The 27,334-nt window shown below is 47.7% G+C and overlaps 1 protein-coding gene across 2 annotated transcripts in view; it reads right to left on the bottom strand.

The window, feature by feature from the left end:
- Positions 1 to 27,334, bottom strand: part of EIF2B3 (eukaryotic translation initiation factor 2B subunit gamma) — a 295,364-nt gene that overhangs the window by 80,659 nt on the left and 187,371 nt on the right. For both annotated transcript variants that reach the window (XM_069232821.1, XM_069232822.1), the window contains exon 7: positions 3,682 to 3,812. In XM_069232821.1, the coding sequence (XP_069088922.1) occupies positions 3,682 to 3,812 (131 nt within the window). The remainder of the gene's footprint in view (positions 1 to 3,681; positions 3,813 to 27,334) is intronic.

Raw genomic sequence — 27,334 nt, 5'->3', positions numbered from 1 at the left:
ACACAATTCCACATAATTCCACTCCATGACACACAATCCCACTCCACATAATTCCACAACACTCAAAACCACAAGTACTGTCCACATAATTCCACTGCACGCCATGCTGCATAATTACACTACACAAATCCACGTCAGACAATTCCACAACTAACAATTTTAATACAACCCACATAATTCCACTCCACACCATATAAGTCCACTCCACACCATACCACATGGATGAAATGCACTGTCATTTACAACTAACTCTCCCAAAGGCTAGACCTATTGGCTTTACCAATGCTTGTTTAGGTTTAGCCGCAGTTAATACTTTGTGTCTTCAAGGAGAGACTTAATGTCCATGTCAAAGTATACCGTGAGTCTGCTTACAATGTGTGATGGGTCTCTTTAGGTAGATAGTATGGGGTCATCCTTATGGTGATTTTAAAGCCACCTGGTTTGCTTTATTAATTATGAAATCTGGTTACAAAAGCAGTAGGCCACTCATTTGATTTTGTGAATGATTTACTAAAGCTGTGGGCCTAACGTTGTTGATTGTGAAACGCTTTATGTTTTGCAAAATACCTATTTTTTTGGCACTGCTCGTGCTTGGGTTAGAGGCGTCCGGCTGCACATATTGTCACATTGTACTTTGCAAATAATGGGAGGAAACTAGAACTACAAGGGTAGTTGCCACGTGCAATATTTCTTTAGGGTGTGCAATTTGCACCCTGGCAATTCTGCAAGGGCAGTTTCAATGTGTAATTCCATCAGAAATCTTGCAAATGTTTCTAATTTTGTACACAGTATTCATTAGTATGTTCATTAAAGTATGTCTCAGTTTTAGAGAAATTATTGGCTGGGCATTTATTTCTTGTTAGATTTGTACATAGCTGAGTTCTATGTTTCTAAACCACTGCACCTCCCCGAGTAAGATTTAGATTGCTCTGTCTCATTGCCTAGAGAGTCAAGTGCTAAAAGGGTACTTGGTCCCATTTTGGGAGTCAGGGTTCAGGAAACCCCAGGACTACTGAGATGAAAGAGCTCTATTGACAGAGCTAAAGCCCAGTAACTCACGACTGCCCTGGAAGCTCCCGAACCACATTCCTCAAACACAAAAGGTTGGGGTTTTAATTTAGGAGCTCTCTGAAAATTGCAATAGGTTATACTTTGTAAACTATCTGACAAATGCAATAGGAAGATATTTTGTATTGTGAACTTCTTGCTAACCACCAAAGGAAGGTGTGTTACATTGTGGAGTCTCTTAACAAAGACAGCAGGATTGGTATTACATTGTGCATTCTCTGATCAATGCAACAAGACGATGTGTTACATTGTGAGCTCTCTGATCTACACTACACCAAGTGATTTTACAACTCCACCTCTTATTTGATTTACCTTGAAGTGCTTCTGTTAAATCTGTTAAATCCCAGTCGGACCTGCCCCACGGGGGGATAAGTGAGCAGACAGATCTTGTTTAAGACATTCTGCATAGTGGGTAGGGCCCTTGCCCTAAGTAGCTCAACTCTCAGCTTACTCCCAATGTAACATCACAAATCCATCATCCACACTTGGTTGTTACTTTGTTCTGACACAGCCAGGCAGGCAGACACTCTTTCATGCTTCTGGTTCGTCCAGCACACCAGAGGTGTCAGAGGGTGCCCATGTCAGTGCCAGGAAGCTGAGTTCCTGTATGAGCACAGGGTGCAGCACATTAAAGCCAATGCTTGTCCAGGTAAGCTGTGGGAGAGTTCATGAGACACCTATTTCTTTTTTTCCACAGTATAATATAAGTAGGCGGTTATACTTTCATTACCAAGGGGTCAAATAAATCTTGGTATGGCCAATGTTCTTGGCAATACAAGAATTCCTGTACACGAATCACACACACTGCTGTGTGTGCAGAGGATACTGCATCCTGATCTGTTCCTTTAGCTGACCCCTTGCCCAGGGCTGTCCCTGTACAAGGTACCCCCAGGAGGGATGTTCCTCTACAACATGCTTGCACAGGACTGTCTATGTGCATGATATTTCACCCAGGGTTGCGAGGTACAAGACACCTCACAGAGGGCTGTCCCTCTAGAAGATATCTCACACAGGGCTCTCTGTGTAAGAGGGATATCTCAGTCACAGCTGTCCCTATCAAACATACCTCCCATAGGGCTGTCCCCGCGCTTGATACTCCCAGGACTGTACCTCTGTATACCTCACACAGGGCTGTCATAGCAGAAGACAACTTACTCATGGCTGTCTCTGTACAAAATACCTCAAACAGGGCTGTCCCTATAAAAGGTACCAATCAAAGAGCTCTCTCCCTACAGGGTAGCTCACCCAGGGCTGTCTAGAGGTGGGCGAGCCACAGAAGGCTCCAGCCAGTGGCCTGGCTCTTGCTCAGCTTGAGGTCTGTTTGCATTCTTGGGCCCAAAACGAGCCAAGCTTTCATGTGACTTCTGCCTGCCAACCACACTCTACCCTCATGCACCAGGAATTAAAAATAAAGCATATACCTTAGATGTTAAAAAGGAGAGAAAGAGATAGCCAGCTAGTGGATGGATTGCATAATGTGAAACCAGAAAATGTGGTCAATGCTCTCTTTCCAAACTGACCAAATTGTGTGATCCTAGGCAAATATGTTTTCACCAAGCCTCATTTCCTTTGTCATCACATAGGATAGCATCTTCAAATGAGTGACTTTACTGGTACAACCGCTCATGTTTAACACACTATACTACTGATCCCTCTATTATAAGAATGTAGGACACAGAACAGCTGTCACTGCACAAAGTACCTCTCACAGGGCTGTATCTGTACAATGTAACTCACCCAGGGCTATCTCTGCACAACGTACCTCACCCAGGGATGCCACTGCACATGGTACCTCACCCTGTGCTGTCTCTGCACAATACATCTCACCCAGGGCTGTCTCTGCACAATGCATCTCACCCAGGGCTGTCACTGCACAAGGTACCTCCCAAAGAGCTCTCTCTGCACAAGGTACCTCACCCAGGGCTGTCACTGCACATGGTACCTCACCCAGGGATGTCACTGCACATGGTACCTCACCCAGGGATGTCACTGCACATGGTACCTCACCCAGGGATGTCACTGCACATGGTACCTCACCCAGGGATGTCACTGCACATGGTACCTCACACAGGGCTGTCTCTGCACAATACATCTCACCCAGGACTGTCACTGCACAAGGTACCTCACACACAGGGCTGTCTCTGCACAATACATCTCACCCTGTGCTGTCTCTGCACAATACATCTCACCCAGGGATGTCACTGCACATGGTACCTCACACAGGGCTGTCTCTGCACATGGTACCTCACACAGGGCTGTCACTGCACATGGTACCTCACCCAGGGATGTCACTGCACATGGTACCTCACCCAGGGATGTCACTGCACATGGTACCTCACACAGGGCTGTCTCTGCACAATACATCTCACCCAGGGCTGTCACTGCACAAGGTACCTCACACAGGGCTGTCTCTGCACAATGCATCTCACCCAGGGCTGTCTCTGCACACGGTACCTCACACAGGGCTTTCTCTGTACAATATAATTCACCTAGGGCTGTCTCTGCATAAGGTACCTCTCAAAGAGCTGTCTCTGCACATAGTACCTCACCCAGGGATGTCACTGCACAAGATACCTCTCACAGGCGTAGAGGAGTTGAGACATGCGCACTCACCCAGAGGCTTCTGCTCCTTCTTTCTCGCTCCCTCCTCCTTGTTCTCTTGGTTGGCCCTTGATGAAGCCGCTGAGGAGAACTGCTTCCGAACAAGATATGGAATCAGCTCCCTGCGAATGGACGTGAATGACCTGAGGAGAGAGGAGTGACATGCTAAGTAATCATTTTCACTCAACATTGTGCCATAATGCTGTATGAAGGTGCTGTGCCCACAGTGGGCTCATCTACAGGGACTCCCACATACCTCAGTTGTGCAGTAAAGATTCTCAGTTCCAGCACAAAGACTGGTGGAGCACAAGGAAAAATTACATTTTGCCACATGGGACAGAGTCCTGTTTAAGGGCATGTTTTGTACTCTAGGACCCAGTTGTGCTGTTTGCATGCAGCGTTCTAAGGAAGCTGCTTACAGTTGCCTTAACACAGCACCAGATTCTGATAATCTACATAGCATCCCAACTGTGTCCTGGGAGCACACAAACACGACTTTGTAACTATTTGCACTTAGCAGTCTTTGCTGACAGCTTGACCTCTTGTTAATTTAAATTAATTTATGTCTGTGGTTGTAATTCGTCCTGTGTGTTTAATCAGTGGTGGGATTCCTATTCAAATCGGTCAGTGCTCGAGGTTGGAGAAGGGTTTAATATAATGGGGGTGATGGGGTAATCCCATTAAAAATGTGGGTCTTTCAACGTTCCATCCTGACCCAGGTGACTATAGAGAGTTTAGCAGGTGGTCTCTCTGTGCTCTTGCAACTCTCTATGTATCTCATGTCAGGTGGAGCTTATCTGGCCAAGCTAGAATCTGATCACCTTTTCCAGGCGAAGGATGTTATATTCTGCAAACTCAAAGTCCTTAATTTGTACCGCCGTTTGCCGGTGTTCAGCACCCGCACTTATTTCCAAACATCGGTACATATTTATGGGATTACACCACATGATGGCGCTGTGTGTCTGTTTTTCAGCAGAATTCATCAGTGCCGCATTTATTTAAAAATGATAAATCTACCACATAGGCAATGCTGGCATTGGCATTCAGCAGTAGTAGAAGGAGCTGTTGGTAGTGCCAGCTGCAGTGGATTCCTATGAAGTGTCTGGGCCCTAGTTCTTAATATCTTACAAATTAACCACTGGGAACGCAGATGGCAAGTGGCTATTATGTGGTGCTCCTACTAGCTGGTCTAGTCAGTGGGTAATCATCCTGCTCAAGAGCTGGGTTGTGGTGTTCACAGGTTCTTATGTCTAAACCGTAGCTATTTACACGCTTATTGAGTTCCTAGTTGCCTTGTGAACCATACAGAGAGAAAGGTATTATTCTTTGTACCAGTTCCCAGGTTTCCTGTCCCCAATCGGTCTTTTCCCACAGTTAGGGCCAGATGTAGCAAAGGTTTTTCCCCATTCTGTGTCTATGGGAAAAAGTGTTTGTACATATGGCCCTTAATCACTAAAGGTTCTGGCTGCCCATCTAAGTCATGAATTAAATGGTTTTGTAATTTAGATCTGGTGATTGTTATTAATCTAGAGCTCGGGCCACAAGACAGTAACTGTTCAGTGTGGAAAATGTAAACAAAAATGTATGTTATGTCCTAGATCCTGCCCTCATTAATTCTACTATTTGTTTACACTGTTTGTTTGGTCTTGATAGTTTGCTATGAGGTGATCTCTGATGGGTCTGGATGCAATAATGTCACAGATGGTGACAGCAGCCCCCTTCTTGCGAGTAGAGAGCTAGAAAGGGCATGCAGGACCTTCTTTGTCTTAAGGCAGCACATTTAAAAGCACTTGACAATCCACCGGGTTATGCCAGCCTTGGACATAGGCCGACCTTTGTAAGGTTTTGCAAAGGAAACAAAGAGTTAATTTGATTCTATCAATGTACAAGATTGACCTCTTAACATCTAACGTATGCAGTGTTTTTTCTGCAACGGAATCTGGCTGTGGGAAGAAGAGCGGGAGCTCTGTGGTTTGGTAAAGGTGGAAGGGTGATACCACCTTAAGTAGGAACTTAGGGTTACTTTTAAGAACAAACCTATTCCTGAGGACTTTCACGACATTTCCTGTGTAGTAGGCACTCGCAGGTTGCTGCTGAGCCCAAGAGAGGTGATAGCAACAAGGAAGGTTACATTCCAGGAAAGGAACTTCAGAGGGAATGAATGAATAGGTTCAAATGGTGGGTCCATGTGTCTGGTGAGGACAATGTCGCGGTTCCACACAGGAGCAGGAGGTACTCTGGGGTTTATGACCCCTCTGACTCCCCCCACAAAGGCCTTGACACTGGTATTCGGAACAAAGATGTGTATGTCTTTTATCTTTTAAATATTATGGGGCAGCTCTGAATTCCTGGGAACTTGGACAGTTACATAAAACAAATAAGACAGTGGTTCCTTCGGAGGAAGTATAAGTCTGAAGGCATTCCATTCCAACAAAAGGTGCTCCAATAAGAATGGGGCAGTGAAAAGTGAAGTATGAATGTGACAAGAATTTGAAGAAGCTGCTTCTTTTGGTCCTGATGGTGACCCTACCCAAAATGTGTTAAGAGGGTTGAAACGTTGACATGTATACCAACAGACTGTTAACAACTATGTGTATATCTACAATGTACTTTCAATTGGAGTCATCACTATTCACTTTTCACTGTGCCATTCATATTGGAGTACCTTTTGTTGACATGCAATGCCTGTCATAACAGTGATAAAGGTCAACAGTAATGAAATCCATTTGCATTTTTAAAAGAGAATCTGTCTTCAAAGAGATTGTAGTTTCTGTGTTTATATGTTGCCTTGGAAATATAGACTTATAACTCCTCCGAGGGGACCACTGTCTTCTTTGTTTTATGTAACTGTCCAAGTTCCCAGGAATTCAGAGCTACCCCATAATATTTTGCATGTTCTGCACTTAAGCTACAGCTGCTGTCAAGGGCAGGCAAATGGAGGTGTAGGCAAGGCACACTTTTTGTGGGTGCAAAATGTAGGCAACAAGCTGCTGATCATAGGTTTTTAAAGGATCCAATATGTTTGAAAACAATCAGTCAATCAGTACGTATTTGTAGAGCGCTGCTTGTCATGCGAGAGGGTATCCAGGCGCTTGCTGCCGGTTTTGGTCGAGGCGAAGAGCCAAGTCTTGAGTCCCTTTCTGAAGTGGGACAGGGAGGGAGTGTTGCGAAGGTGAAGGGAGAGGCTATTCAAGGTTCTGCCGGCGAGAAAGGAGAATGAGCGTCGTCTGGTGCGGCATCGACATATGCAGAAAATCTGTGCGGGGTGGCGTGTGGAGCAGACGTTCATGGTGGGTTGGTAGAGGGTCAGGCTGAGGTAGGCGGGGCCTAAGTTGTGCAGGGCTTTGTATGCATGGGTTAGGAGTTTGAATTGACATTGTTTTTGGATCGGGAGCCATGTGGGTTCTTTTAGGCAGGTTTAGCATTAGACTGGCCACTGCATGCTGGATTGCCTGAAGTCTTTGTATGAGTTCAGTGGGGATGTCCACGTAGAGTGGGTTGCTTTAGTCAAGTCGGCTTGTGATGAGGGCCTGAGTCACCATCTTCCTTGCGTTGATGAGGAGCCATTTGAAGATCTTGCGAAGCATGCAAAGCGTGTGGAAGCATACTGAAGAGACAGCGTTTATTTGGCATTTTATGAAGACATTCCTGTCCAGGATGATTCCTAGGTTGCAGGCGTGATCTTTTGGTCTGGGGGTTTGTCCAAGTTCAGAGGGCCACCACGAGCTGTTCCAGATGGCTGTGTGTCTGCCAGAGATAAGTATTTCGGTTATGTCTGTGTTGAGGTTTAGGCAGTTGTCACTCAACCAGGTAGAGCAGCTGTCACTCATCCAGGCAGAGGCGTTCTTCATACAGTTGTGAAAGTTTGTTTTCGTTGTGGTTGACTGATAGCGAGAGGAAAAGTTGAGTGTCGTCTGCGTATGAGATAATGTTGATGTGTGATCTGACGATGTCTGCGATGGGTGTCATGTAGACGCTGAATGGTGTTTGGCTGAGGGAAGATCCTTGTGGGACGCAGCAGATGGTGCGTTTGGCTTGTGAGGAGGGAGGCGGACTCTGTGTGCGGCCCGTAAGAAAGAACGCAATCCATCCTAGCGCTTTGTCTGTGATTCAGACGTGGCAAAGTCTGACGATGAGTGTGTGGTGAGATACAATGTCTAAAGATCGAGCAAGATTAGGGCTGCCGATTCTCCTCTGTTGAGTAGGGTGCAGCTATCATCTGTTGCGGCGATCAGGGCTGTCTCGATGATGTGGTTGGGTCTGAAAACTGATTGGGATGGGTCTTGTAAGTTGTTTCTTAAAAGATGTTGGCTGAGTTGGAAGTTGATGGCTTTTTTTAGGACCTTGGCAGGGAACGGGATTAGAGAGCTTGGGTGGTAGTTCTGGAGTTGGTTTGGGTTGGATTACGCTTTCTTGTGGAGGGGTCTGACCTCTGTGTTTTCCAAGCTTCAGGATACGTGGCAGTATCTATTTAGGTGTTGAGGATGGTGGGAGTTGGTGGCTGATCTCATCTCTTCCAATGTAAAAAATTAGGTGGGGACATGTGTCGGTGGGTGTTCCTGAGTGGCTGGAGTTTATAAGTGTTGGTGTGTTGGCTGTACTGAGTTGATTCCAAGCAGTGAGAGGGTGGTGGGCGATAAGGGTAGGTGAGATGTTGTGGAAGTCGGTGGGTTGGGCGGGGTCAATGTTTTCTGTAGATGGTCTGCATCTTGTTGTGAAAGTGGTCGGTGAGGGCATTGCAGAGTTCCTCGGAGGACAGGATGGCGTTTTCGGTGGCTGATAGGTTGGTGAATTTGACTATGGGGAAAAGCTCGTTGGCTTGGTTGGTGTTGATCTATATTTGGTGGGACAGGACCACTTTTTTTCCTGCTTTGATCTAGTGGTGGTAACTGTTGATGGCTGATTTGAAGGTGGCTTGGTTAGCATGGCTCATGATGGTGAGCCATTTTCTTTTGAGTTGTTTGTACTTGTGCTTTGCTGAGCTGAGTTCCGGGTTGTACTCATTTGGTCGTTTAGGGGGGTTTTGTGGGTTTTGACTGGCTTGGGTGGGGTGACTTAATCCGCGGCTGGTAACCCAGTTGTTGAAATTTTGTACTGCTGACTCGAGGTTGGTGGTGACTTTGGGTTGTGTAGTGCTGAGGGAGTCGGTCCACTATTGCTGGGTGACCTTGGCCCAGCTGTGGGAAGTAGTGCTGTTACGGTAGGGGGCGGTGCAGGTGGGTGCCTCAATGGAGAAGTGTACGATGAAGTGGTCCAACCAGGTGAGTTCCGATGTGTGGCTGTACCCGATTCTGTTGCTGGATGTAAAGTTGGGGTCCAGTGTGTGTCCAGCTTTATGCGTGGGGTCTGTAGCTAGCTGTTTGAGTCCGATGTTTAGTCTCTCCAGGAGGTCGAAAGAGCTGGTGTCTGTGAGGTGGTCTAGGTGGAAGTTGGGGTCTCCTAGGAAGATGTATCATTCGGATTCGATGGAGAGAGGGGTGACAAGTTCTGTGATGACGTCGCTGAGGTTGGTTCACGGTCCAGGAGGTCTGTATGCAAGGGTGCTTTTGATGGTGGTGTTCTTTCCGTGTGGAGCTTGAAGTTCATGTTTTCCATGAATGATGTGGTTTCATCACTGGTGATGGTGCAGGTGACACTCTTGTGTATGATGGTGATGTCACCTCCTGGTCTGTTGGTGCGGTCAACAGTAATGTATAAACTGCTTCCACTCTGCTGCATGTGTTATGTGTTGTGTGTTGTTGGACCTCCTTCAAGATAGACATACACTGTTGCGGAAGGTGGAGGTACCCGAAATTTAGGACCTCAGATGCCAAATCCCAAGGTTGAGCTGCCTGGGATTCAGATGCCTGACCTGACCTTGTCTCTGTGTGAGAATGTTTTGCCTGAGGGGAAGCCTCTCGTGGAGCTGACTGATAACTCCCCGAGAGTGGAAAGCCAAGGCTTTCCGGTCCAGGTTGGTGTCACTAGGATGACAGAGAAGTTTGCCTGAACTTCCAAACCACAAAGGGAAGCAGTGGGAGAGGTGGAAAAACGTAAGCAAATATCCTTGAACAGTTCATCCATAACGCATTCCCCCTCATGAACCTTTAATGCCTCCTGCTGAGCAGGTCTGTAAAGTTGCTGACCACCCCCTAGGAGATGCCCTGCCATAAGGTGAATGTTGTAGAGGAGAGCCCATACCAGATACCCTGAGCTAGGCGAGAGAGACAAGGGAGTGAATACCGCACAGTTTTTTAATGTACATGGATACCATGGTGTCTGTTCTGATTAGGACTACCTTGCAGTGAATGAGCAGCAAAAAAGCGTTCAGGGGAAGGTGAATGGCCAGCAGTTTTATATAACTGATGCAGCGATCCTGGTGCTGAGACAGCCACTGTCTATGGATTATGTACTGGTTGAGATATGCGCCCCAACGCATGAGAGAGGTGTGCGTGATAACAGTCGATGCAGGACCAGGAATGCGAAAGGCCTGCCTTGCACTGAGTTGATGGCTGACCACCTTTGCAGACAGCAGTGTGATTTGGCGTAAGCCAACACTAGATCTTCCCATTGACCCTGAGCCTGATACCATTGGACTTCCGGCCACACTTGAAGGGGGATTCATGTGTAGCCTTTCAAGGAGAGCAATTGCAAGGCAGGATGGCATAATTCCCAAAAGGCGCCTGAGAGCATGAAGTGTGACCTGATGATTAAGCTGAAAGAGAGGCAGTAGGGGTGCTGGAAAGCTAATATCCTTTGCTCATTGGGGTATGCTTTGCCTGTGGTTGTATTTAACCTAGGAAGCCAAGGAAGAGCTGCATATTAAGAAGTGAAATCCACTCTATGACCTCATGGTACACTGTGATATCATCAGGGGGTGAAGCCCTGACAGGATAGTGGTCTAAGTCAGGGTCACGTGCATAATCACCCCATGGGTCATCAGTGGGATTTTTCCCTAATGGCTGATCATAAGGATCAAACTGATTCCCTTGTGCGGAACCTAAAAGGGGACCCCCTCTGGTAACTCTGGCGAGGCAGTGATGAAGGGCTGCATGGCCCTGGTGGTGGAGGTGAGGGTGTAGGAGAAGGACTGTGTGGAAAAGGAACAGGACTGGTAGTTGCATCTCTCTCTTGGGTGTGGATTTCAGGGAAAAAGGCATAAAAGTGGTCTGTTTCTCAACAAAAGATTTCTTTTGCGAGAGATAGAGTCTGATGATGGTGTTGGAACTGGTGGAGGAAGCTTGGCACGACTCCTGCCCGTGAATCTGCAAAAAGGAGCTGTAGCCTAGTGTCCAACTTTTGCTGTATCTTCTCTAAGATTGGAGCCTTGATGTCCTCCTCCATGTGCATTGCTCCAGATTTCAGTCCTTCTTTTGTCTTGGAGCTCGCTGTGGTTTTCGAGATAATGTTGGCTTCAGTGCCTATGCAAGTTTCGGTGCCAAGGAAGGCTTTGCTGTGGTTAAAGGCTTGGGAACTGACCAAGGCCTTAGAGTGGATGAGTGTCTCAGCACCTAATGAAGAGAGGGCACTATAATGTGTTTCTAAGCCGATGGAGGCTTCAGCGTTAACGCTGGTTTGTGAGCACATGCTGATGGAGGTGGTGGTGCTGGCCTCTGGGGATTGAGGCCATCGACTGGAGACTTGGTAGGCTCTGAGGCCTTTATTAAAGGAAAGACAACGAACACGAGAGAACATAGCAAATCGAGGAGCCCACTTGGTACACATCCAAACCTGATGCTGGAAAAAAGTCTAACATGAAGTCGATGCCCATGTGCAATGTACACCAAAAGGAGGAGTCACAGCACAGCCATGACTTGAGAGACTTCTTCAAAGAAAAACAACTTCCAAATATCTGATCTCAATACTGGATATCAGGAGTAGTATGCTAAACATGTGAATCTAGAGCCACACATGCTACGAACACAAACAATCATTGATTACAGAGCGCACAGAAACCCACAATCGGTCGTGGCACTAAAGCAGGACGGATGGACACACAGACACACCTCGACCCCCACCTGGAAACCTTGCAAATACACCCATGATATACTCATGGAATTGATGGGCAATCTATGGCAACTAAGGCAGGATCCAGGATGAGGCACTGGACATTTTTTCAGCATTCTGATGACACATATGAATACTTCTCTCTTGTTCCTACTTTACTAATGGCTGTCAGGATTTTTTCCTGATTCTTCTCTAGGTACAAGACATTACAAATGCCTCCATTAGGTAGATAAAATCAATAACTGTCTTACGCATACGGGCACCTTAACCACAAAATCTCAGTCTTTGTCAATTCTTACTTTAGTGTATGAAAAATCTCCATTTCCTCACGCAAACACCTCTCCTTTGGCCATCCTTCCACAATGAACTTTCTTAAGCTCTCCTAAACACTTCCTCTCCTTACGCCACTCTGCCGTGCACAATGGCTGTCAGCTCATCGAATGCTCTACAGCCTCATACTCTGAATCACTGTTGCTATCTTCCATTTACCTTGTGAAGAATGGATCTCAAAGAAAATATTTTTTAATGTAGCAAAAAGTTAGTAGGGATCTTTTCGATCCTAAATCCATCCATAATTAAAAAATACTGCAATTTATGGATCAAATCTGTTTATTGGTATTTACAATACATAAACCAAATACAAAGCTCTGTACCTTCATCCAACTCATTTGGCTACCAACATATCACAGTGTCCCTTGCCATGCATGTCTGAGGGCGGCCCATCAGAGAGTCGTAGTTGACATAGGAAGATGTACTTCCTCCACCCACCAGCCCTCCCCTAGGGACTATAGCCGTGGCATAGATGATATGACAGTCCGGTTCAAGGCAGAGCTAAAAACAACGAACAGACAAAACACAAATGCATAACTGTGCTTCCCTGCGCCAGCACCCTCAGTACCACCCCCCCACCACCTACCCCCCCACCCCCCAACACTCACCCCACCCATCCCAGCCCCCCCTTCAAAACCTCTGCCCCCGGCCCTCTTCACTCTCCACTGGCCAAACTACGTCATCAAATGTCTCGAATCAGCCCCAGGACCTTTAAATAGGCCGGGCAAGTCCGCTCGTTAAATTCCGTGGACAAAATCTGAAGGAACAGCCTCCATAGAGTACAAATGTCTCCCACCCGCTGCTCGGACGCCAGTGTTAATTTCTCCATTGCCAGGATGAACCACAGCTTATGCCGCCAAGAGGTATAAGTCGGCAGCCTGTCTGAGCCCCAAAGGGCTAGGATCGCCTGGAGTGCAGCATTAAGGGCCAGGGCCATCTGCCGCCCTCTCTGCGAGCGAAGAGGGAAAGTGAGAGGGTTGGGTAAACCCAATATAACATATGACGGCAATCTAGGAATCTCTGTCTGGAATACTTTATCGATGTCATCCAGGATACCCTTCCAATATCTCTGTAACTTGGGGCAGTGCCAGAGTAGGTGTACAAGTGTACCCGTGTTGCCGCACCCCCTCCAGCAAAGACACGATTTAGAGGGGTCCCATGCATTCACCCTTGCTGGGGTATAGTACCAATAGGAGGCCAACTTATATGCTGTCTCTGTCCCTGACGTATTGTACGCAGTGTGATGCGCTCTATAATGTATACTGTCCCATTCTTCCTCTGTCTGCTCCCTCCCCAGCTCCACCTCCCATCTCCTCTGCCCCTTGGATTTAGGCGGCCGCTCCACCGCCTGCAGAAGTGTATACAATTCCGATATCACCCGCTTGTCATCTTTCTTTACCAGAAGCCATTTCTCAAACGGTGTAAGCGGTCTGTCTATCAAGGGCCTATTCGCCGGCAGAAGGGCCCAATGCCGAACCTGATAATACATCAGCCTATCTGCCTCCGTCAGCCCATACGTCTTTCTCATCTGGTCAAAAGAGATTACTCCGTCCGCATCAAATAAACTCCCTACCCTTTTGCAGGCCCCTTCATACCAACGGCGAAAATTCTCCACCTGCAGACCTGGTGCAAAGTCGGGATTCGCACAGATCAGCGACATAGGAGATGGGAATGTCGTCCGGCCGTGCCTCTTGGCCACCACATCCCACACCCGAAGCGTCGTGCCCCTCGATCGGAGAAGAATAAAGCCCCGAAGCTCCTTCCAAATGTGAGACCCAGCCACCACCTGGTCCATAAAGCATCAGTGCTTTTCAGTGAGCGGACGGCTCCACTCCAGCAGAAAGCGCAGATGAGCGGCTTGGAAATACCTCAGCAGGCAAGGGACCACCAGTCCTCCCTCCCCTTTGGGACGATTCAAGGCGCTCTGCGGAATCCGCGCCGGTTTCCCATCCCATATAAATTTCAGGATCGCTGACTGGAGTGTCGCTATCGTGTGTGGCGGCGGAGTCAGAGGAAGTGCTTGAAACACAAAGTATGCGCGGCAATACTGTCATCTTCACCACAGAGACTCTGCAGAACCAAGAGAGCTTCTGTTTCCCCCATTTCCCTAGGTCCCGTAAAATCTCCCGAGATAGGGAAGAATAGTACAGGCTAGATGTCCTTGCAACCGGAGTTGCCAATTCAATACCCAGGTAAGGTACATGCGACGCTGACCAAATAAAGGGATAGCGAGCCCTTAGACTCTCCTCATGTTCCGGGAGGGTTGACAAACTTAACACTTGTGACTTCTGCATGTTCACTTTAAACCCAGAGACCCTGCTAAATGAGCTAAGGGCTTCCACGAGGGCCGGCAACGAGACCATGGGCTCAGTCAAGGTGAGAATCACATCATCCACATACAAACTAATGAGGTGATGGTCTCCCCCAAATTTGATACCAAAGATGTGAGGACTATCGCGAAGGCGCTGAGCGAGAGGTATCATCTAAAGCGCAAACAACAGAGGGGAGAGCGGACACCCCTGTTGTGTCCCCCGACCTATCGGAAACGGCAATGACAGAGTCCCATTTACTCGGACAGCAGCCTTAGGTGCACGATAAATGCACTGAATCCAGGCCCTAAACACTGGACCCAACCCAAAGCGCTCTAGTACCTGGAAAAGACAAGGCCAGTGAACCCTATCAAACGCTTTCTCCGCGTCAATGGAGAGGAGGAGCGCCTCTGTATGAGATCTGCTAGTTTTATCAATTAAATGTAAGAGCTGTTTCGTATTGTCCCCGCACTGTCGGTGGGGTATAAAGCCCGCCTGATCCGGGTCTATGAGTCCAGGCATGAAGGGATTAAGGCGCTGCACCAGGATGCCGGTAAACAACTTGGCGTCTATATATAGAAGTGAAATGGGCCGGTATGAGCCACATTCTTCCGGGTCCTTCCCCGGTTTGGGAATGACCGTAATGGTGGCCTTCAACATGCTGGGCGTGAGGGTTCCGGACACCAGGAAGGAGCTGAAAAGCTGCACCAGAAGCAGAGCCAGCTCCGGGCAGAGTTTTATAGAAAAGCGCGGTGAAGCCGTCCGCGCCAGGCGACTTCCCAACCTTCAGACGTGAAATCACCTCCTACATCCTAATGGGCTGATCCAGGGCGGACGCATCTCGCTCACGGAGCGGGACAATACAACATTCTGCGAAAAAGGCGGCAGGGTCTGCTTCGTTCCCTGTATCCGCAGCATACAGCTCTCTATAAAAATCAGCAAACACCTCAGCCATTTGTCCGTCCATTCGTACCTCACCCTGAGAAGGGGAGCGCACCACCTTTATAGCCGTGGCCGCGCGCTGCACCCTCAGCTGGTGGGCAAGGAGTTTCCCACAGCGGTTACTCCCTATATAATATTTATGTTTAAGTCAAACTAATGCATACTCTGCTCTGTCCCAATCCAGCCGTTTCAGCTGATGACGCGCCCTCTCCAACTCCCTCCACACTCTAGGAGCGCTAGTATGCTTATGGGAGTGCTCGAGAGCCGCTACTTTTTGCTTTATCACCGCCCTCTGCTCCCTCCTAGCTTTATTTTCTTTGGTCGCAAGCGATATCACCTCTCCACGGACTACTACTTTCAGTGCCTCCCAAAGTGTCTCCAGGCTAGTTCTCCCATCGTCATTGTGTCTAAGGTAGTCCATGATCGCGCATCGCAACATCTCCTCCGCCACCCGGCTCTGCGGTATAGTATCCCTAAATCGCCAGCTCGGTGTCCCCACAATCGAGACTGGCCACCACCGTAATGGGGGCATGATCTGTCAGAGCCCGAGGCTCGATTGCAGTCTCCCTGATTCGGGAAGTAAACTCTGAGGAAGCCAAGAAAAAGTCTATACGGGTATACATCTTGGAGGAGACCGAATAGAATGTGTAGTCCCGGAGTGTCGGGTGCGCCCTCCTCCAGACATCCTCCAGGTCACAATCAGCTAACCACTGTCGCCCGCCGGAGTCAATGCCCCCGTCTGCCCATTTTGATGCCTAGAACGATCCAGATCCAGCTCATTTTCCATGACCAAATTGAAGTCCCCCCTACCAAAATAGTCCTGTCCAGTGTAGTAAGCATTGGGGATATGGCCTGCCTCATGAAAATTTCTTGCTGCGTGTTAGGGGCATATAATGTGGAAATGGTGAAGAGGAATGTCCCAACATGCACCCCAATGGCCAGGAACCTACCCTTGATCTCATGTATCTTGGCGACTACCTCCCCAGGAAAGGCCCTCGATATTAGTATCACCACCCCTGCGTGCTTCGTAGGAGCAGAGGACCAAAACTGCTGGGGAAACCACCTCGAGCGCATACAGTATGTATCCTTTGGCAATAAGTGCGTCTCCTGAAGGGGGCAGATATGGCTCCCAGACCTCTCGAGGGCAGAAAGGATCGCCAACCTCTTTGCTGGACTATTGAGCCCCGGACATTTAGGCTTAGACATTTAAGGGACATGCGTTACTAAGCGGGTCGCGAAATCTAGGCGGGGACCCCCACCCAGGAACAGGAGACAAGGACGGCCCAGGGGTGGCCCGCACACATAGTGACAGTGATCGAGATCAGAGCACATGGAAATTTCGGGGGAAGCACAACAACACAAAACAACAGTGCACAACAGGTGCATATTTAAACACACAAGTCCTCTATCACACATCCCAAAAGAGGCCAGAATCCTGACAGGGGTCGGCATCACCTCACAAGGTCGTCACTTGGTAACCAGTGACCCCACCACCTAGGCAAGTCTCAAGCAGTCTCACTGCTTATTCTGAAACGACCCCAGACCATTGTAGCGATACTCGGGTGCCATCTGCTTTTAGGCACTGGTCCCAGCAGCAAGACTGCTCAGTACAGATTGTCTCTCCAGCGCTTGTTCAGTCGAGGATGGCCTCGGTTGCTTCCTCTTCCTCTCCTTCCTTCGCCAACGCGGACGGCCCTCGGCAGCGGCCCGGCACTACGCTCCATCTCCTCCATATGTAGGATCCTGCGCGCCTCCTGCAATGATTTCACCTGATGCAGCTGGTCCTCCCAACGAAACACAAGGCGGAAGAGGTGACCCCAGGTATATGCCATAGAATTCGCCCGCAGGTGATCCGTAATAGGCTTAAATTCCCTTCGCCTCTGCAGAGTCCTCAGCGAGAGGTCCTGAAATAGCTGAAGCGTCTGCCCTCTGAACTGGACCTGAGTTAGGTTTTGTGTTCTCTGCAGAATGCTTTCTTTAGTCATGTAGTTATGCACACACGCTAGGATATCAGAAGGGCGCTCTCTGGTTCCTCCCATCTGGCCCGCTCTGTGAACCCGATCCAGGGTGATCTCTTGCGTATCCTCTGGGCCCAGAATGGAGCGGAACAGTGCTGTAACGAACCCTCTAATATCCTCCCCTTCCGCCCCGGCCTGTGCTTCCCTGATGCGTATATTATGCCGCCAAGAGCGGTTTTCTAAGTCCTCTGTCGTGATCAGTAGGAGTTCCTGTTGCTCACGAAGACGTATGACCTCCTGTTGCAGTTGTTCCACTTCTTCCCCCGGGAGATCTCACTGTCCTCGACATTCGCCACCCTTTCTCCTAGCGACATCCGCGCGAGCTCCCTCATCTCCTGCAGGTCCCTCCTAAGCGAGTCAAACAAGGAGCTGAGGAAGCTTTTTGTGACCGGAGCCCCACCCTCGTCCTCTGCCTCAACCCGGTCTTCAGGCCCCTTTGCCATAACGGGCCCCTCAGCCGGCTTGCCCTGCGCCGGATGAGATCTTGTCAACATCTCCCTCACTGACTGATCCCTTTTAGGCTTAGAGGACGCCATCAGAATTCAGCTCACCAGCCGGCTCAGGGACCAGCCCAGCACCAGTCACTGTCCACACCGCTGCCCCTCAATCCAGTTCTCGCAGAATCAGCACCTCTCACTGGGGCAGCCTTCTCTCGCCGTCTACACGCACTCCGGCCCGGGGAGATCGTCTGTTCCCTTTCCTCTCCTCCTCCAGGACCGAAGCGGTCGGGCACTTCTATTATATGGCTCCACCAAGGCCCAGCTCCATCGAACAGTGTGCACCTAGGCCAGCGCCGCCCCAGCCTCACCGCGGGCCGATTGTCCCGCCGATCTGAGGGCCCACGCTCACCCCAGCACTCCGCGGGCCCTCTCACCTCAGGTACCAGGGGGTGGGGGGGGGCAGGCAAACCCTGCCGCCGCCTCTACAGTTCGCTGGGGGCACTCTCCCACCCCCCGGCCGTCAGACGGCCCCGGGAGGCCAAAGCCACATGTCGCTCCCCTGGAGTCGCGGCCCCCTCAGCTCCGTACCTTTGCGGCCCACAGCCGCCGCCGGCACCTGCTCGGCGTCGCGCCGTGCCACGCCCTAGCGGGCTCCTCGTTCTGCCTTCGTCTGCCGGGCCACTCCGCGCGGCCGGAGCCCTGGCCTCCATGCCCGCCGACAGCGAGCGCGGCCCGGCCCTGAGAGGCTCCCATCCGGCGGCCCTCCCGGACCCTCGAACGTCTGTCCGGTCGCTCTTTCCGGCACCCGCGTCTTCCTGGTGCTCCCCGCTTCTCGGGGGTGCCCTCGTTGGTGGTGGCCCGGGGTCCCTACGCTGCTGCAAAGGCCCGGGCGGCGGAGCTCGCAGACACGCGTCTGCTCACGCCGCCATCTTTGCCACGCCCCAAAAATACTGCAATTTATCAAAGATCCGCCTTCACCCTAAAAAAATCATTAAGAAGAGAAGCTAATGAGTACGGCATTTAAATGTGAAATATAATTTGATATTTCTTGACCATGCCCTTCAAGCAGACCCTATTCCAAGTCAGGATACCTTCCTGGGTGAGTCGGGTGCTCGCTAAAGAAATATGCATAGCATAACATTGTCTCTGAAGAATGTACAGCATTTAGTTTCAGTAAAGGTCACATTCATCCTCCTTTCTCCATATGTGAACAAAGAATGTGCCATTGGGATTTCAAGTTCAACTATGGTATCACACCTTTAAATATTGGGAAATAAAATGGTAGATGTATACCATTTTAAAAAAAACTAGATTTTAGTGGTCAATTGATTAGGTGATTTCCAAATGTTTAAAGATTAGGTGGACTTTCAGACAGCTTTTATAGGATGCACCAGGATGGTACTGGTATGAATGTATGTGGTGCACAGTTCAACATTTTGTGGTGTGGCTGAAGAACGACAGTATGGTCAACTGTTCTTGATTCGTGGAGTTTCCAGGAGTGATGTTTTTTGTTCAGCTCTTGGTAAGATATTTGGCAATATTATTTTTTACAGTATTAATGGTTGCTGTGTTAAGTGTACAGCAGGGTGTACCTAGCAGCCTTCTCAGAGAGCCTAATATTAGTGTAACATGTTTTTGTATTTTTGGTGGTTGATAGTAATCTTGTTGCTTCACAGAGGACTCTTTTAGGGACTGAGTGCCTAAGTCTGAGGCCCCATTAGGAGTGAGTTTCAAAAGTCAAGGCCAGAAATGTTGAGCGCTTGCACCGATTGTATGAAGTTTTCATTCGGGGGGTCAGGGTTGATGCCCTGAGCAGTTTGAAGTAGGTAATAAGCACCTTTAAATGTTTTTTGAGAGTCCACACTATTATCTGGTGTGATAGCTGGAGATTCTGCCCAAGTGCTAATTTTGGGCATAGTCCTGCGCACAAAAGCGTTTGGACACTGGTCATAAACAGTTTTGTTAGAGGGTAGGAAAGGCAGGAGGAATTCTGTTTTGGGGAGGTTTAGATTAAAGTGCACGGACGCCGCCCATGATTGGTTATGATCAAAGCAATGTTTAAGCTGATCTGCAGTGTTTATGCACTAAATGAGTATGAAATGATGCGTAACATCAAGATGTTGATAACAGGTAATACCTATGGAATCCTTGAGACCTCAAAGTGGTTCCAGGCACTGCAGAGTGCACCTTCAATCTAGTGAGGAGCACCTGCTCCTGTCTTATACACAAAGTCGCACGCTGCTCCCGTGGCGTACAAGGCAGCGGTGTAATCCACCAGTACCCCCTAAACACATGATGGAAACTTGCCACTCAAAACGGGGATTACCTTTCTTCTTCACAATGTGTATTCATGTTGGAACCCCTTCAATCCCACTGGTTCCAAACTGTAAAGTTAATTTCCTTTGTGGTGAGAACTTCTATTACCTGCCATAAAAATTCAAATTCTCCACAATTCTGCTACCTTTTATCGGAACAATTGAAAATAAAGTGCACAGATCGTAATGCATGATCTATCAGAATCAGCACATATCCATCCTTCGGATGATGCTGGTTTAATGATCGTGAGGGCACAAAGTTGCTTTAAGATATAATTTCTACACTTTATTTTCATCTTCTATCTTTATCTACTCATTGGGCTCCACGTGCTTCTTCTGCTCTCTCTTCCTAGTCATGCCAAGCAGACACCTACGAATGCCTAGCAATACTTCATTACGCGGTGCGGTACAAGCTCTTTGGAGAAGATGGCTGGCTTCCCACTGCCTACTCCTGGTCCCTTCTTTTCACTCCCATTCCACAGTGCCTTGAGGTCGCGTTAGCTGCATTAACCAATTTAGAAGCAAACGTAAAGCAGGGATAAAGTATGTCTTTACACAATGCGCTGCCAGTTTATAAAGGACATCTGAGGGAATCCGAGTTATGAATGGCATTTGGCTTGGAAGCTGAGAACTTATCTCACCTTCACTATCTTAGGAACTAAACCATTTCCGGTTGTGTGGTGAACAAAGAACAATCTAAGATGAAGAAAGGCAATATTGAACAACAAAGTTTATATTTCCGCCCCATTTGACACAACCTTAAAGCCAACGCCACCCAATCACCTCTGGAATAAACACATTATCTGAAGGTATTAATTTCCGATTTTGCTTAGTGCTGCTATACCCTAGAAGGTCTGATGAGCACTTTAAAAACAACCAGAGAAATACAATAGAAACATGAGATTTTCTAAAGGAGAAACAATAATAAGATAACCACTAAGAAGGGTTGGGCGAGGCCCCCGTAGGATTCGCAGAATCAGTGAAGGTAGGATAGCAGTAGCTTCTTGTAGGTGGACAGATCCAAAGGGTTCCAGGAAGCATCACAACTATGTGAGCACTTCCGGTGGCAGACATCTGCAGTTCTGCACAGGGCACAACACTATGTTCCTTCTGAAGTCCTTCCAGCTGCTGAGCCATATTCAGATATTTAGGAGATGAAACTATGGTCACTGGCCGATATTCTTACAAATGGAGCCACAGGAAAGACTTCTTTGTCAGAGTGGTCACTGATCTGACGAGAGTCACTCATAATCAACATGTTCCATTTCCGGCACCTTGGCTTCAGGGTGGCAGTGCCTTCCTGGCCTCCATGAGCGATCTGCCTTCACCCCTTCATCATACGGAGTTGTTTAGCCGGCTCCTTACCCTCAGGAACAGCTGCAGGAGGCAGCTGTTCTCTATGGAGCTACTGTTAATAGTCTGCAGGTTGGTGGATGACCAGACAATTGAGACACTAGCCATGAAGAGGGCTATATGGTACCGCTTATCTAACTCCACTTCATCTTAAAAAGTCCATGAGTAAAGATGAAGAAATAACAGGCCTGGGAAAAGAAGAGGGAATTTGAATAGACTAGTGGAAAGATGTACAGAAAGATGAGCAGTGTTGAAAATAAAATGGTGGCTTTCGAATCCAAGTGGAAAAAAGAATGACAGATATTGAGGTGACAGCATCACAAGTGGATGGTAAAGTTGGGAAATGTTCCAGACTGGGAGTAGAAAAAGTGAAATCATTGGCATGTCAGAACTGACCATTAACGTTCACACTTCAGCTGGAGCAGCAAGTGCAACCAGGGCCGGACTGGGAACCAAAACAAGACCTGGACCATTTTGTCAGATCAGACCCCACAGGGTACACGGCAAGTGAGCCTGAGCACTACAATGGGGCTTGCTGGGTTCCCCCACCAAGAAAAGTTGGGAAAAATGGCAAAAGCGATGCATATATTCAGTAGTATTTGTTTTTAAAGCATAGCAAATGATGCCCTTACCGTGCACCAGGATACAGCAATCTTTACTGGAGCTTGTCAACGATTCCCTCACCATCACCCTCTAACAGTGCCTCTCATCTCTCCATAGCCCCTCTCTTCCATGTGTTTCATTTGTTTTATAGTGCCTCCTGGCGTAGGGTGTTGGAGCACTTTACATCACACAAACATACAGATACAAGAATCATACGTGTGTAAATCAGTGTATAGAAAATGTTACATTAGACAAAGGGGACTACAAGGTGTAGGATTCACATGTCATCCATACTGGTAGGCATTTTTAGTGTCGAGCCTGCGACGCATGCGCTCGCGCATGCGTATCGCTAGCGAGACGCTTTAGGTATTAGAAAAGGGCTTGGAGCCCCGTCGACGCCACGTCAGTGTCTTTCATTGGCAAGTTGGCTTGCCTGTTAGAACCCGCTTCTTTTGATTAGTGGAAGGCACGCATACGTCATACCCTCCTCGAGTGCAGCGACCAAGTACAGAAAACATGCGAGCCTCGCTGGGTTTGTGGACTACTTTTTCTCTATTTTCGCAGCGCGATCTTGCTGGGCAGAAGTCGAGCGCTTCGCATACTATCGACCTTGTTACACACTTAATTGCACTTTTGCCGGTTACGTTCATAATTGCACTTTTGGCGATAGGTATTATTATATGTGAACTGTAGCAGCGCGATCGCGCTGTTTTTTTCTTTTAATGCTAGAAAAATCCGGTTGGGAGCTTACAACTGTGAACAGCTGTAACTCCGACAAATGTGAGACCCTAGTGCATTGAAAATGCTTGTTTTAAGAGTGTTTGGTCTGGAGGAGCAAAAACTCAGGATTCAGAACCTAACAGTGGCTAGGGTTCACTTTACTAATAACAATTTATTACTACCCAAACAAACCCCTTTTTTTTTTTTAGCAAAATTGGGATAATGAGAGACTGGGAAACTAACTTTCTAACCTGTACCATGCAGTTTGCATGCAGCTCTTTGGCGGCAGGTCATAGCTTGCTGTGCTAGATTATGATTGTAACGTATGAACTGCACAGTAACAAAAGGAGCTCTGTGACAAAAGCAGTATCACACTGAGCTAGGCACATAAAATACTGTTCTGTTACCTGCGTAGTACATGTTCTTTGCAGAAGGCATATTAGCCCTCAGTGCTATCTTAGATGCATCAAACCTGCCACTAGACAAAACTCCATCTCTCTCTAGCATGTACTTTAATCACCAGAGTTATCTTGCCACTTTTATTGTTGCCTAAAATCTGTTGAATAGCAGTGCAGTGTTTTTAAAACTGCTGCATTGCTACAAAACCGGCCCACAAGTAACAAAAGCAGCCCCCCACCCTTCCAGCTCCCCGGGAAAACGCCTGATGCCTGGTATGGCCAGTCTGGCCTTCAGTGCAAACCCTTAAGAACTTGTGATGTTCCCAGAACCTAACAACATTTTGGTATCCAAGGGTGGAAAGTGGCCTCAAAGAATTAGTTGAGAACTTTCACCATCAAGATAAGTAAAACATGAGCAAAATCCTGATTGTAGTTTAGGGGGAGGTTGTTTGGGGTTTCTCAGGGTTCTGTTCTAGGCCTCCTCATAAAAACTCGACCTCTACTGGTAACAGCCCTGTAGGACAGTATCTGCACGCCGCTTTCCTACCCACTATGAGACCATAAAGTGCTTCTCAGGAGTTGTGTAAGAAGCTACTCTGTTTGCTGAGCATGGTGAGACCTATGAGAAATACGTTTTGGCAGGCCTTTATTACTTTCCTGAATTCAAGGCACATGAAGATATGATCTTTTTTCTTTTCGGAAGCATGTCTCTCAGTCTGTATGACTGCAAAGGAAAAAAGCCCGATCAAGGCCGGATTTTTTGAATGAGGGAATGATCAGGTCTGTAGTACTGATGGATCTGGTGTTTCTCATTTGGATTGCAGGAGGACTGGTTCGGTTTCACAGATTGCGAGGTGTGTAATGTAGAAAGCTTTGAAGGAGGTGCTTAAGGGGAATATTTCTAGAGATTTATTTTGGATTTCTTGATGGCAGCATTGTACTATCATTGGAGTTGATTTTCTGAATGTAGTTGCAGTTTTACGCGAATGTTTATGGGGGTTCCCGTCTACAGTTTCTGTAGCTTTCCATGCAACCTAAACCAGACAGCCGTTTTGGCCCATGTTGGGGCGCTTCAAAGGAGAAACTACTATAAGGAAGGCTTAGAAAGCTATTAGTGGGATTGGTGTATGAACATCACGGGGTCCAGGAGTAAAAATGCAGTGAGTTCTGATTGAGATGACCCTAGATCAAAATTCTTTCAAGATCTAAGAAGCATATTTGTGTTAAGACGTGCAGCTGACCTAGTGGTAAAAAGACAGGTTGAAAGAAACTGATGATTTTCAATTGCTCTAGATGACAGGATTGTGACCTGTGACTGAGTAAAGCCACCTTGAGGCAAAGACTGTGTTAGGTGTGTCAAAAGCAGAGTGTTTGTGTCCAGTGTCTAGTTCCAGTAAGTCAAACACTCTAAGGTTAATGAGGAGAACTAAGGCCTGGTGCAGCTTAGGTTTGAAGGAGAAGCTCAGCTCTCCTTACAGACAGAGATTTGGATGCCCAATTGAAATGTCTGAGATTGAGTCAAAGAGAACATCAGAGAAAGCTGGTCTTTTGGGGGCTGATTATTAGATGAGAAAGAAGGAGGTTAGAGAAGATCGAGGAAGCTGAGCAACTAACAAGGAAGGATTCACACTCCAAGACTCTTGGAGCTCGTTAATGAGATTTTGTAAGTCCACATTCACTCTTCTTATTCAGTTTCTGAACAGGGTCCTAGGTGATTGTCCTGCATAGTAGTGATGCAGCATCTTCTCCTAGTCAGGTTTCAGTAAAGAGAAGGGTGGCCGGTGTGAGATCAGAGAACAGGTTTGCAATATAGATCTATTGGAATGCAATACAGGTGGTTGGCTGGAGAGGCCAGTACGTCAGGTATCGAAAGCGCTTTGAATGGATATTTAGTAGTGCAGGTACTTCTTATCCCAGAGTACCTATTTCTGTTGAGAAGTGTTGGTACTCTACCTTTTAAAGCACCGGATCGGTGCTGAGAAGAGCTAGTACTATCCCTTCCAAATTAAAGAAGTGCATATACTGAGTACCTGATAGTACCAGCCCATTTAAAGCACTGGGTATTGGCTTATTGTCTTGGTGACTGGTTGCCTTTGATACTACTCTTGCAGGAAAGGTGACAGAGGATGAGAAAGTGGTCTTGAAGTTACCTCAAGATCTAATGCCTTTGCTTTTCGTACCAATAATACAAGAATATTCTATTTTTTCCTCACTCACACCCCACCTTTCAACAAAAGAACTGTCTTCAAACATTAGGCATTAGTCAGTCCTCCGGTCCCCTCATGTTGAACTCCTCAAAAACAGAGGCAAGATATTTTCATCAAAAATATTGGTAAAATATTTCCCACCTTCTTTGCACCTACAGCTGTGTCTTATCCTACTGCCATTCCCCTAACAACTTTGGCCCTTTCTGCTAGGAACCTTGGGGAGCAGCTGAATTCTACCACAACACTAGAATCCTTTGTCTCCTTCATAGTCTCAGCTAGTAAGTTCCAGTTTCTTTACATCGGACAGATCAAACTTCACCCCCTTCCAAACCAGAGGTCACTAGTCAACTTGTTAGTCAACAAGTTAGAGAAAAATGAACCAGATGGCACTAGGGGCTCACTAGTGGGAATCCGGCAGCACTCACTTTCCCCATCAGCAAAATGATACATTTTACCACAAGAACACTGCTCACTCTCTCCAGGCGTGCAGTCACTTCACTCTACAGATGCCAAGAAAGATTCCCATTGGCCAAGGAAGTGGCCAATACCAATGCCTCACCTCACTATTCAAAACCATACAAAACACATCTCCTTCTTACCACTCCCATCATGTTTTGTTCCACAGTTTTCTTTCCACAAACCAAAACCCTACTAATACCCGGTCAGTTGATCCCCTCTCCCCAGTTGCCGCTCCTCCAGTCGACACTCGAATATCTGCACTGCCACCACCCTGCAAGTGTCGAAATGTATATCATGTGATCCCCACAGAATAGACAATAACTCTTCAAGAACAGTAGATAATCTATAACAAAAATATAAAACAAGCATTTGCTCGAGTTGGAGCTATTAGCGTTGTAAATTTCTAACTGGAACTTTCTTGCCACACAAATTGAAAATATAAAGTAAAGCAGTTGATTATAAGCGAGCGATTCAAAACGCCGCCGTGAGCGCGAAGGATAGAGACAAACGGAAAAAGAAGTTTGCTTGCAGTCAAAGTTATCGGCATAGGTGCAATTATCCATGTAACAGGGTTGATTGCCAAGGCGGTAACAAACAATGAAAACAAATGATTTTTGAAAGGCAAGCCCACGAACGAGTGATAGTGATGGGCGTGCGGTGGGCGTGGTTAAAAGCCCATATACATATCAACACGTCAGAAAAGCAGCACTTGCTCGCTACTTTGCTCGACCTAAAAATGCCAGTAACACCTGAAAAAGCAAGAGATCCTCAAAGAACAGACAGTGACCAATAAATAACACTGATTTACCCAGAATAGCAAGTCAACTCCAAAGAATCGAAAGTAAACTACAAAGACCAAGTGACCCCAAAATACCTGCAAAATAACCCTCAAAGCGATACCCACAAAACACAATGTAATCCTCACAAAACAAGTGACAATAAGAACAATAAGAACAGCAACTGACACTCTAAAAGAAGAGCAAGTGTTCTCCACAGAAAAGAATGTGATCCACACAAAACAGTAAGTGAATTTCAGAAAACAGAACGTCCTCATCGGAAAACAAAATACCTGAAGAACAGTAAGTGACACTAAAAGACCGGCAAGTTACACTCAAATAGCAGCAAGTGACACTCAAAGACCAGCAAGTGCACGTGAAGGTGAGCAAGTGACACAGGTAGGCCAGCGCGTGGACAGGCAAAGGCCAGCGCGTGGACAGGCAACGGCCAGCGCGTGGACAGGCAACGGCCAGCGCGTGGACAGGCAACGGCCAGCGCGTGGACAGGCAACGGCCAGCGCGTGGACAGGCAACGGCCAGCACGTAGACAGGCAACGGCCAGCACGTAGACAGGCAACGGCCAGCACGTAGACAGGCAAAGGCCAGCACAATGACAAGCAAAGGCCAGCACGTGGAATCCCCAAGGCCAGCACGTGGAATCCCCAAGCCAGCACGTGGAATCTCCAAGGACAGCACGTGGAATCTCCAAGGACAGCACGTGGAATCTCCAAGGACAGCACGTGGAATCTCCAAGGCCAGCACGTGGAATCTCCAAGGCCAGCACGTGGAATCTCCAAGGCCAGCAAGTG

Source organism: Pleurodeles waltl, chromosome 4_2, assembly GCF_031143425.1.
Source record: "Pleurodeles waltl isolate 20211129_DDA chromosome 4_2, aPleWal1.hap1.20221129, whole genome shotgun sequence".
In the NCBI taxonomy this organism is placed as follows: domain Eukaryota; kingdom Metazoa; phylum Chordata; class Amphibia; order Caudata; family Salamandridae; genus Pleurodeles; species Pleurodeles waltl.
The sequence above is the reverse complement of the archived record's forward strand: the minus strand, read 5'-3'. Positions and strand labels throughout refer to the sequence as shown.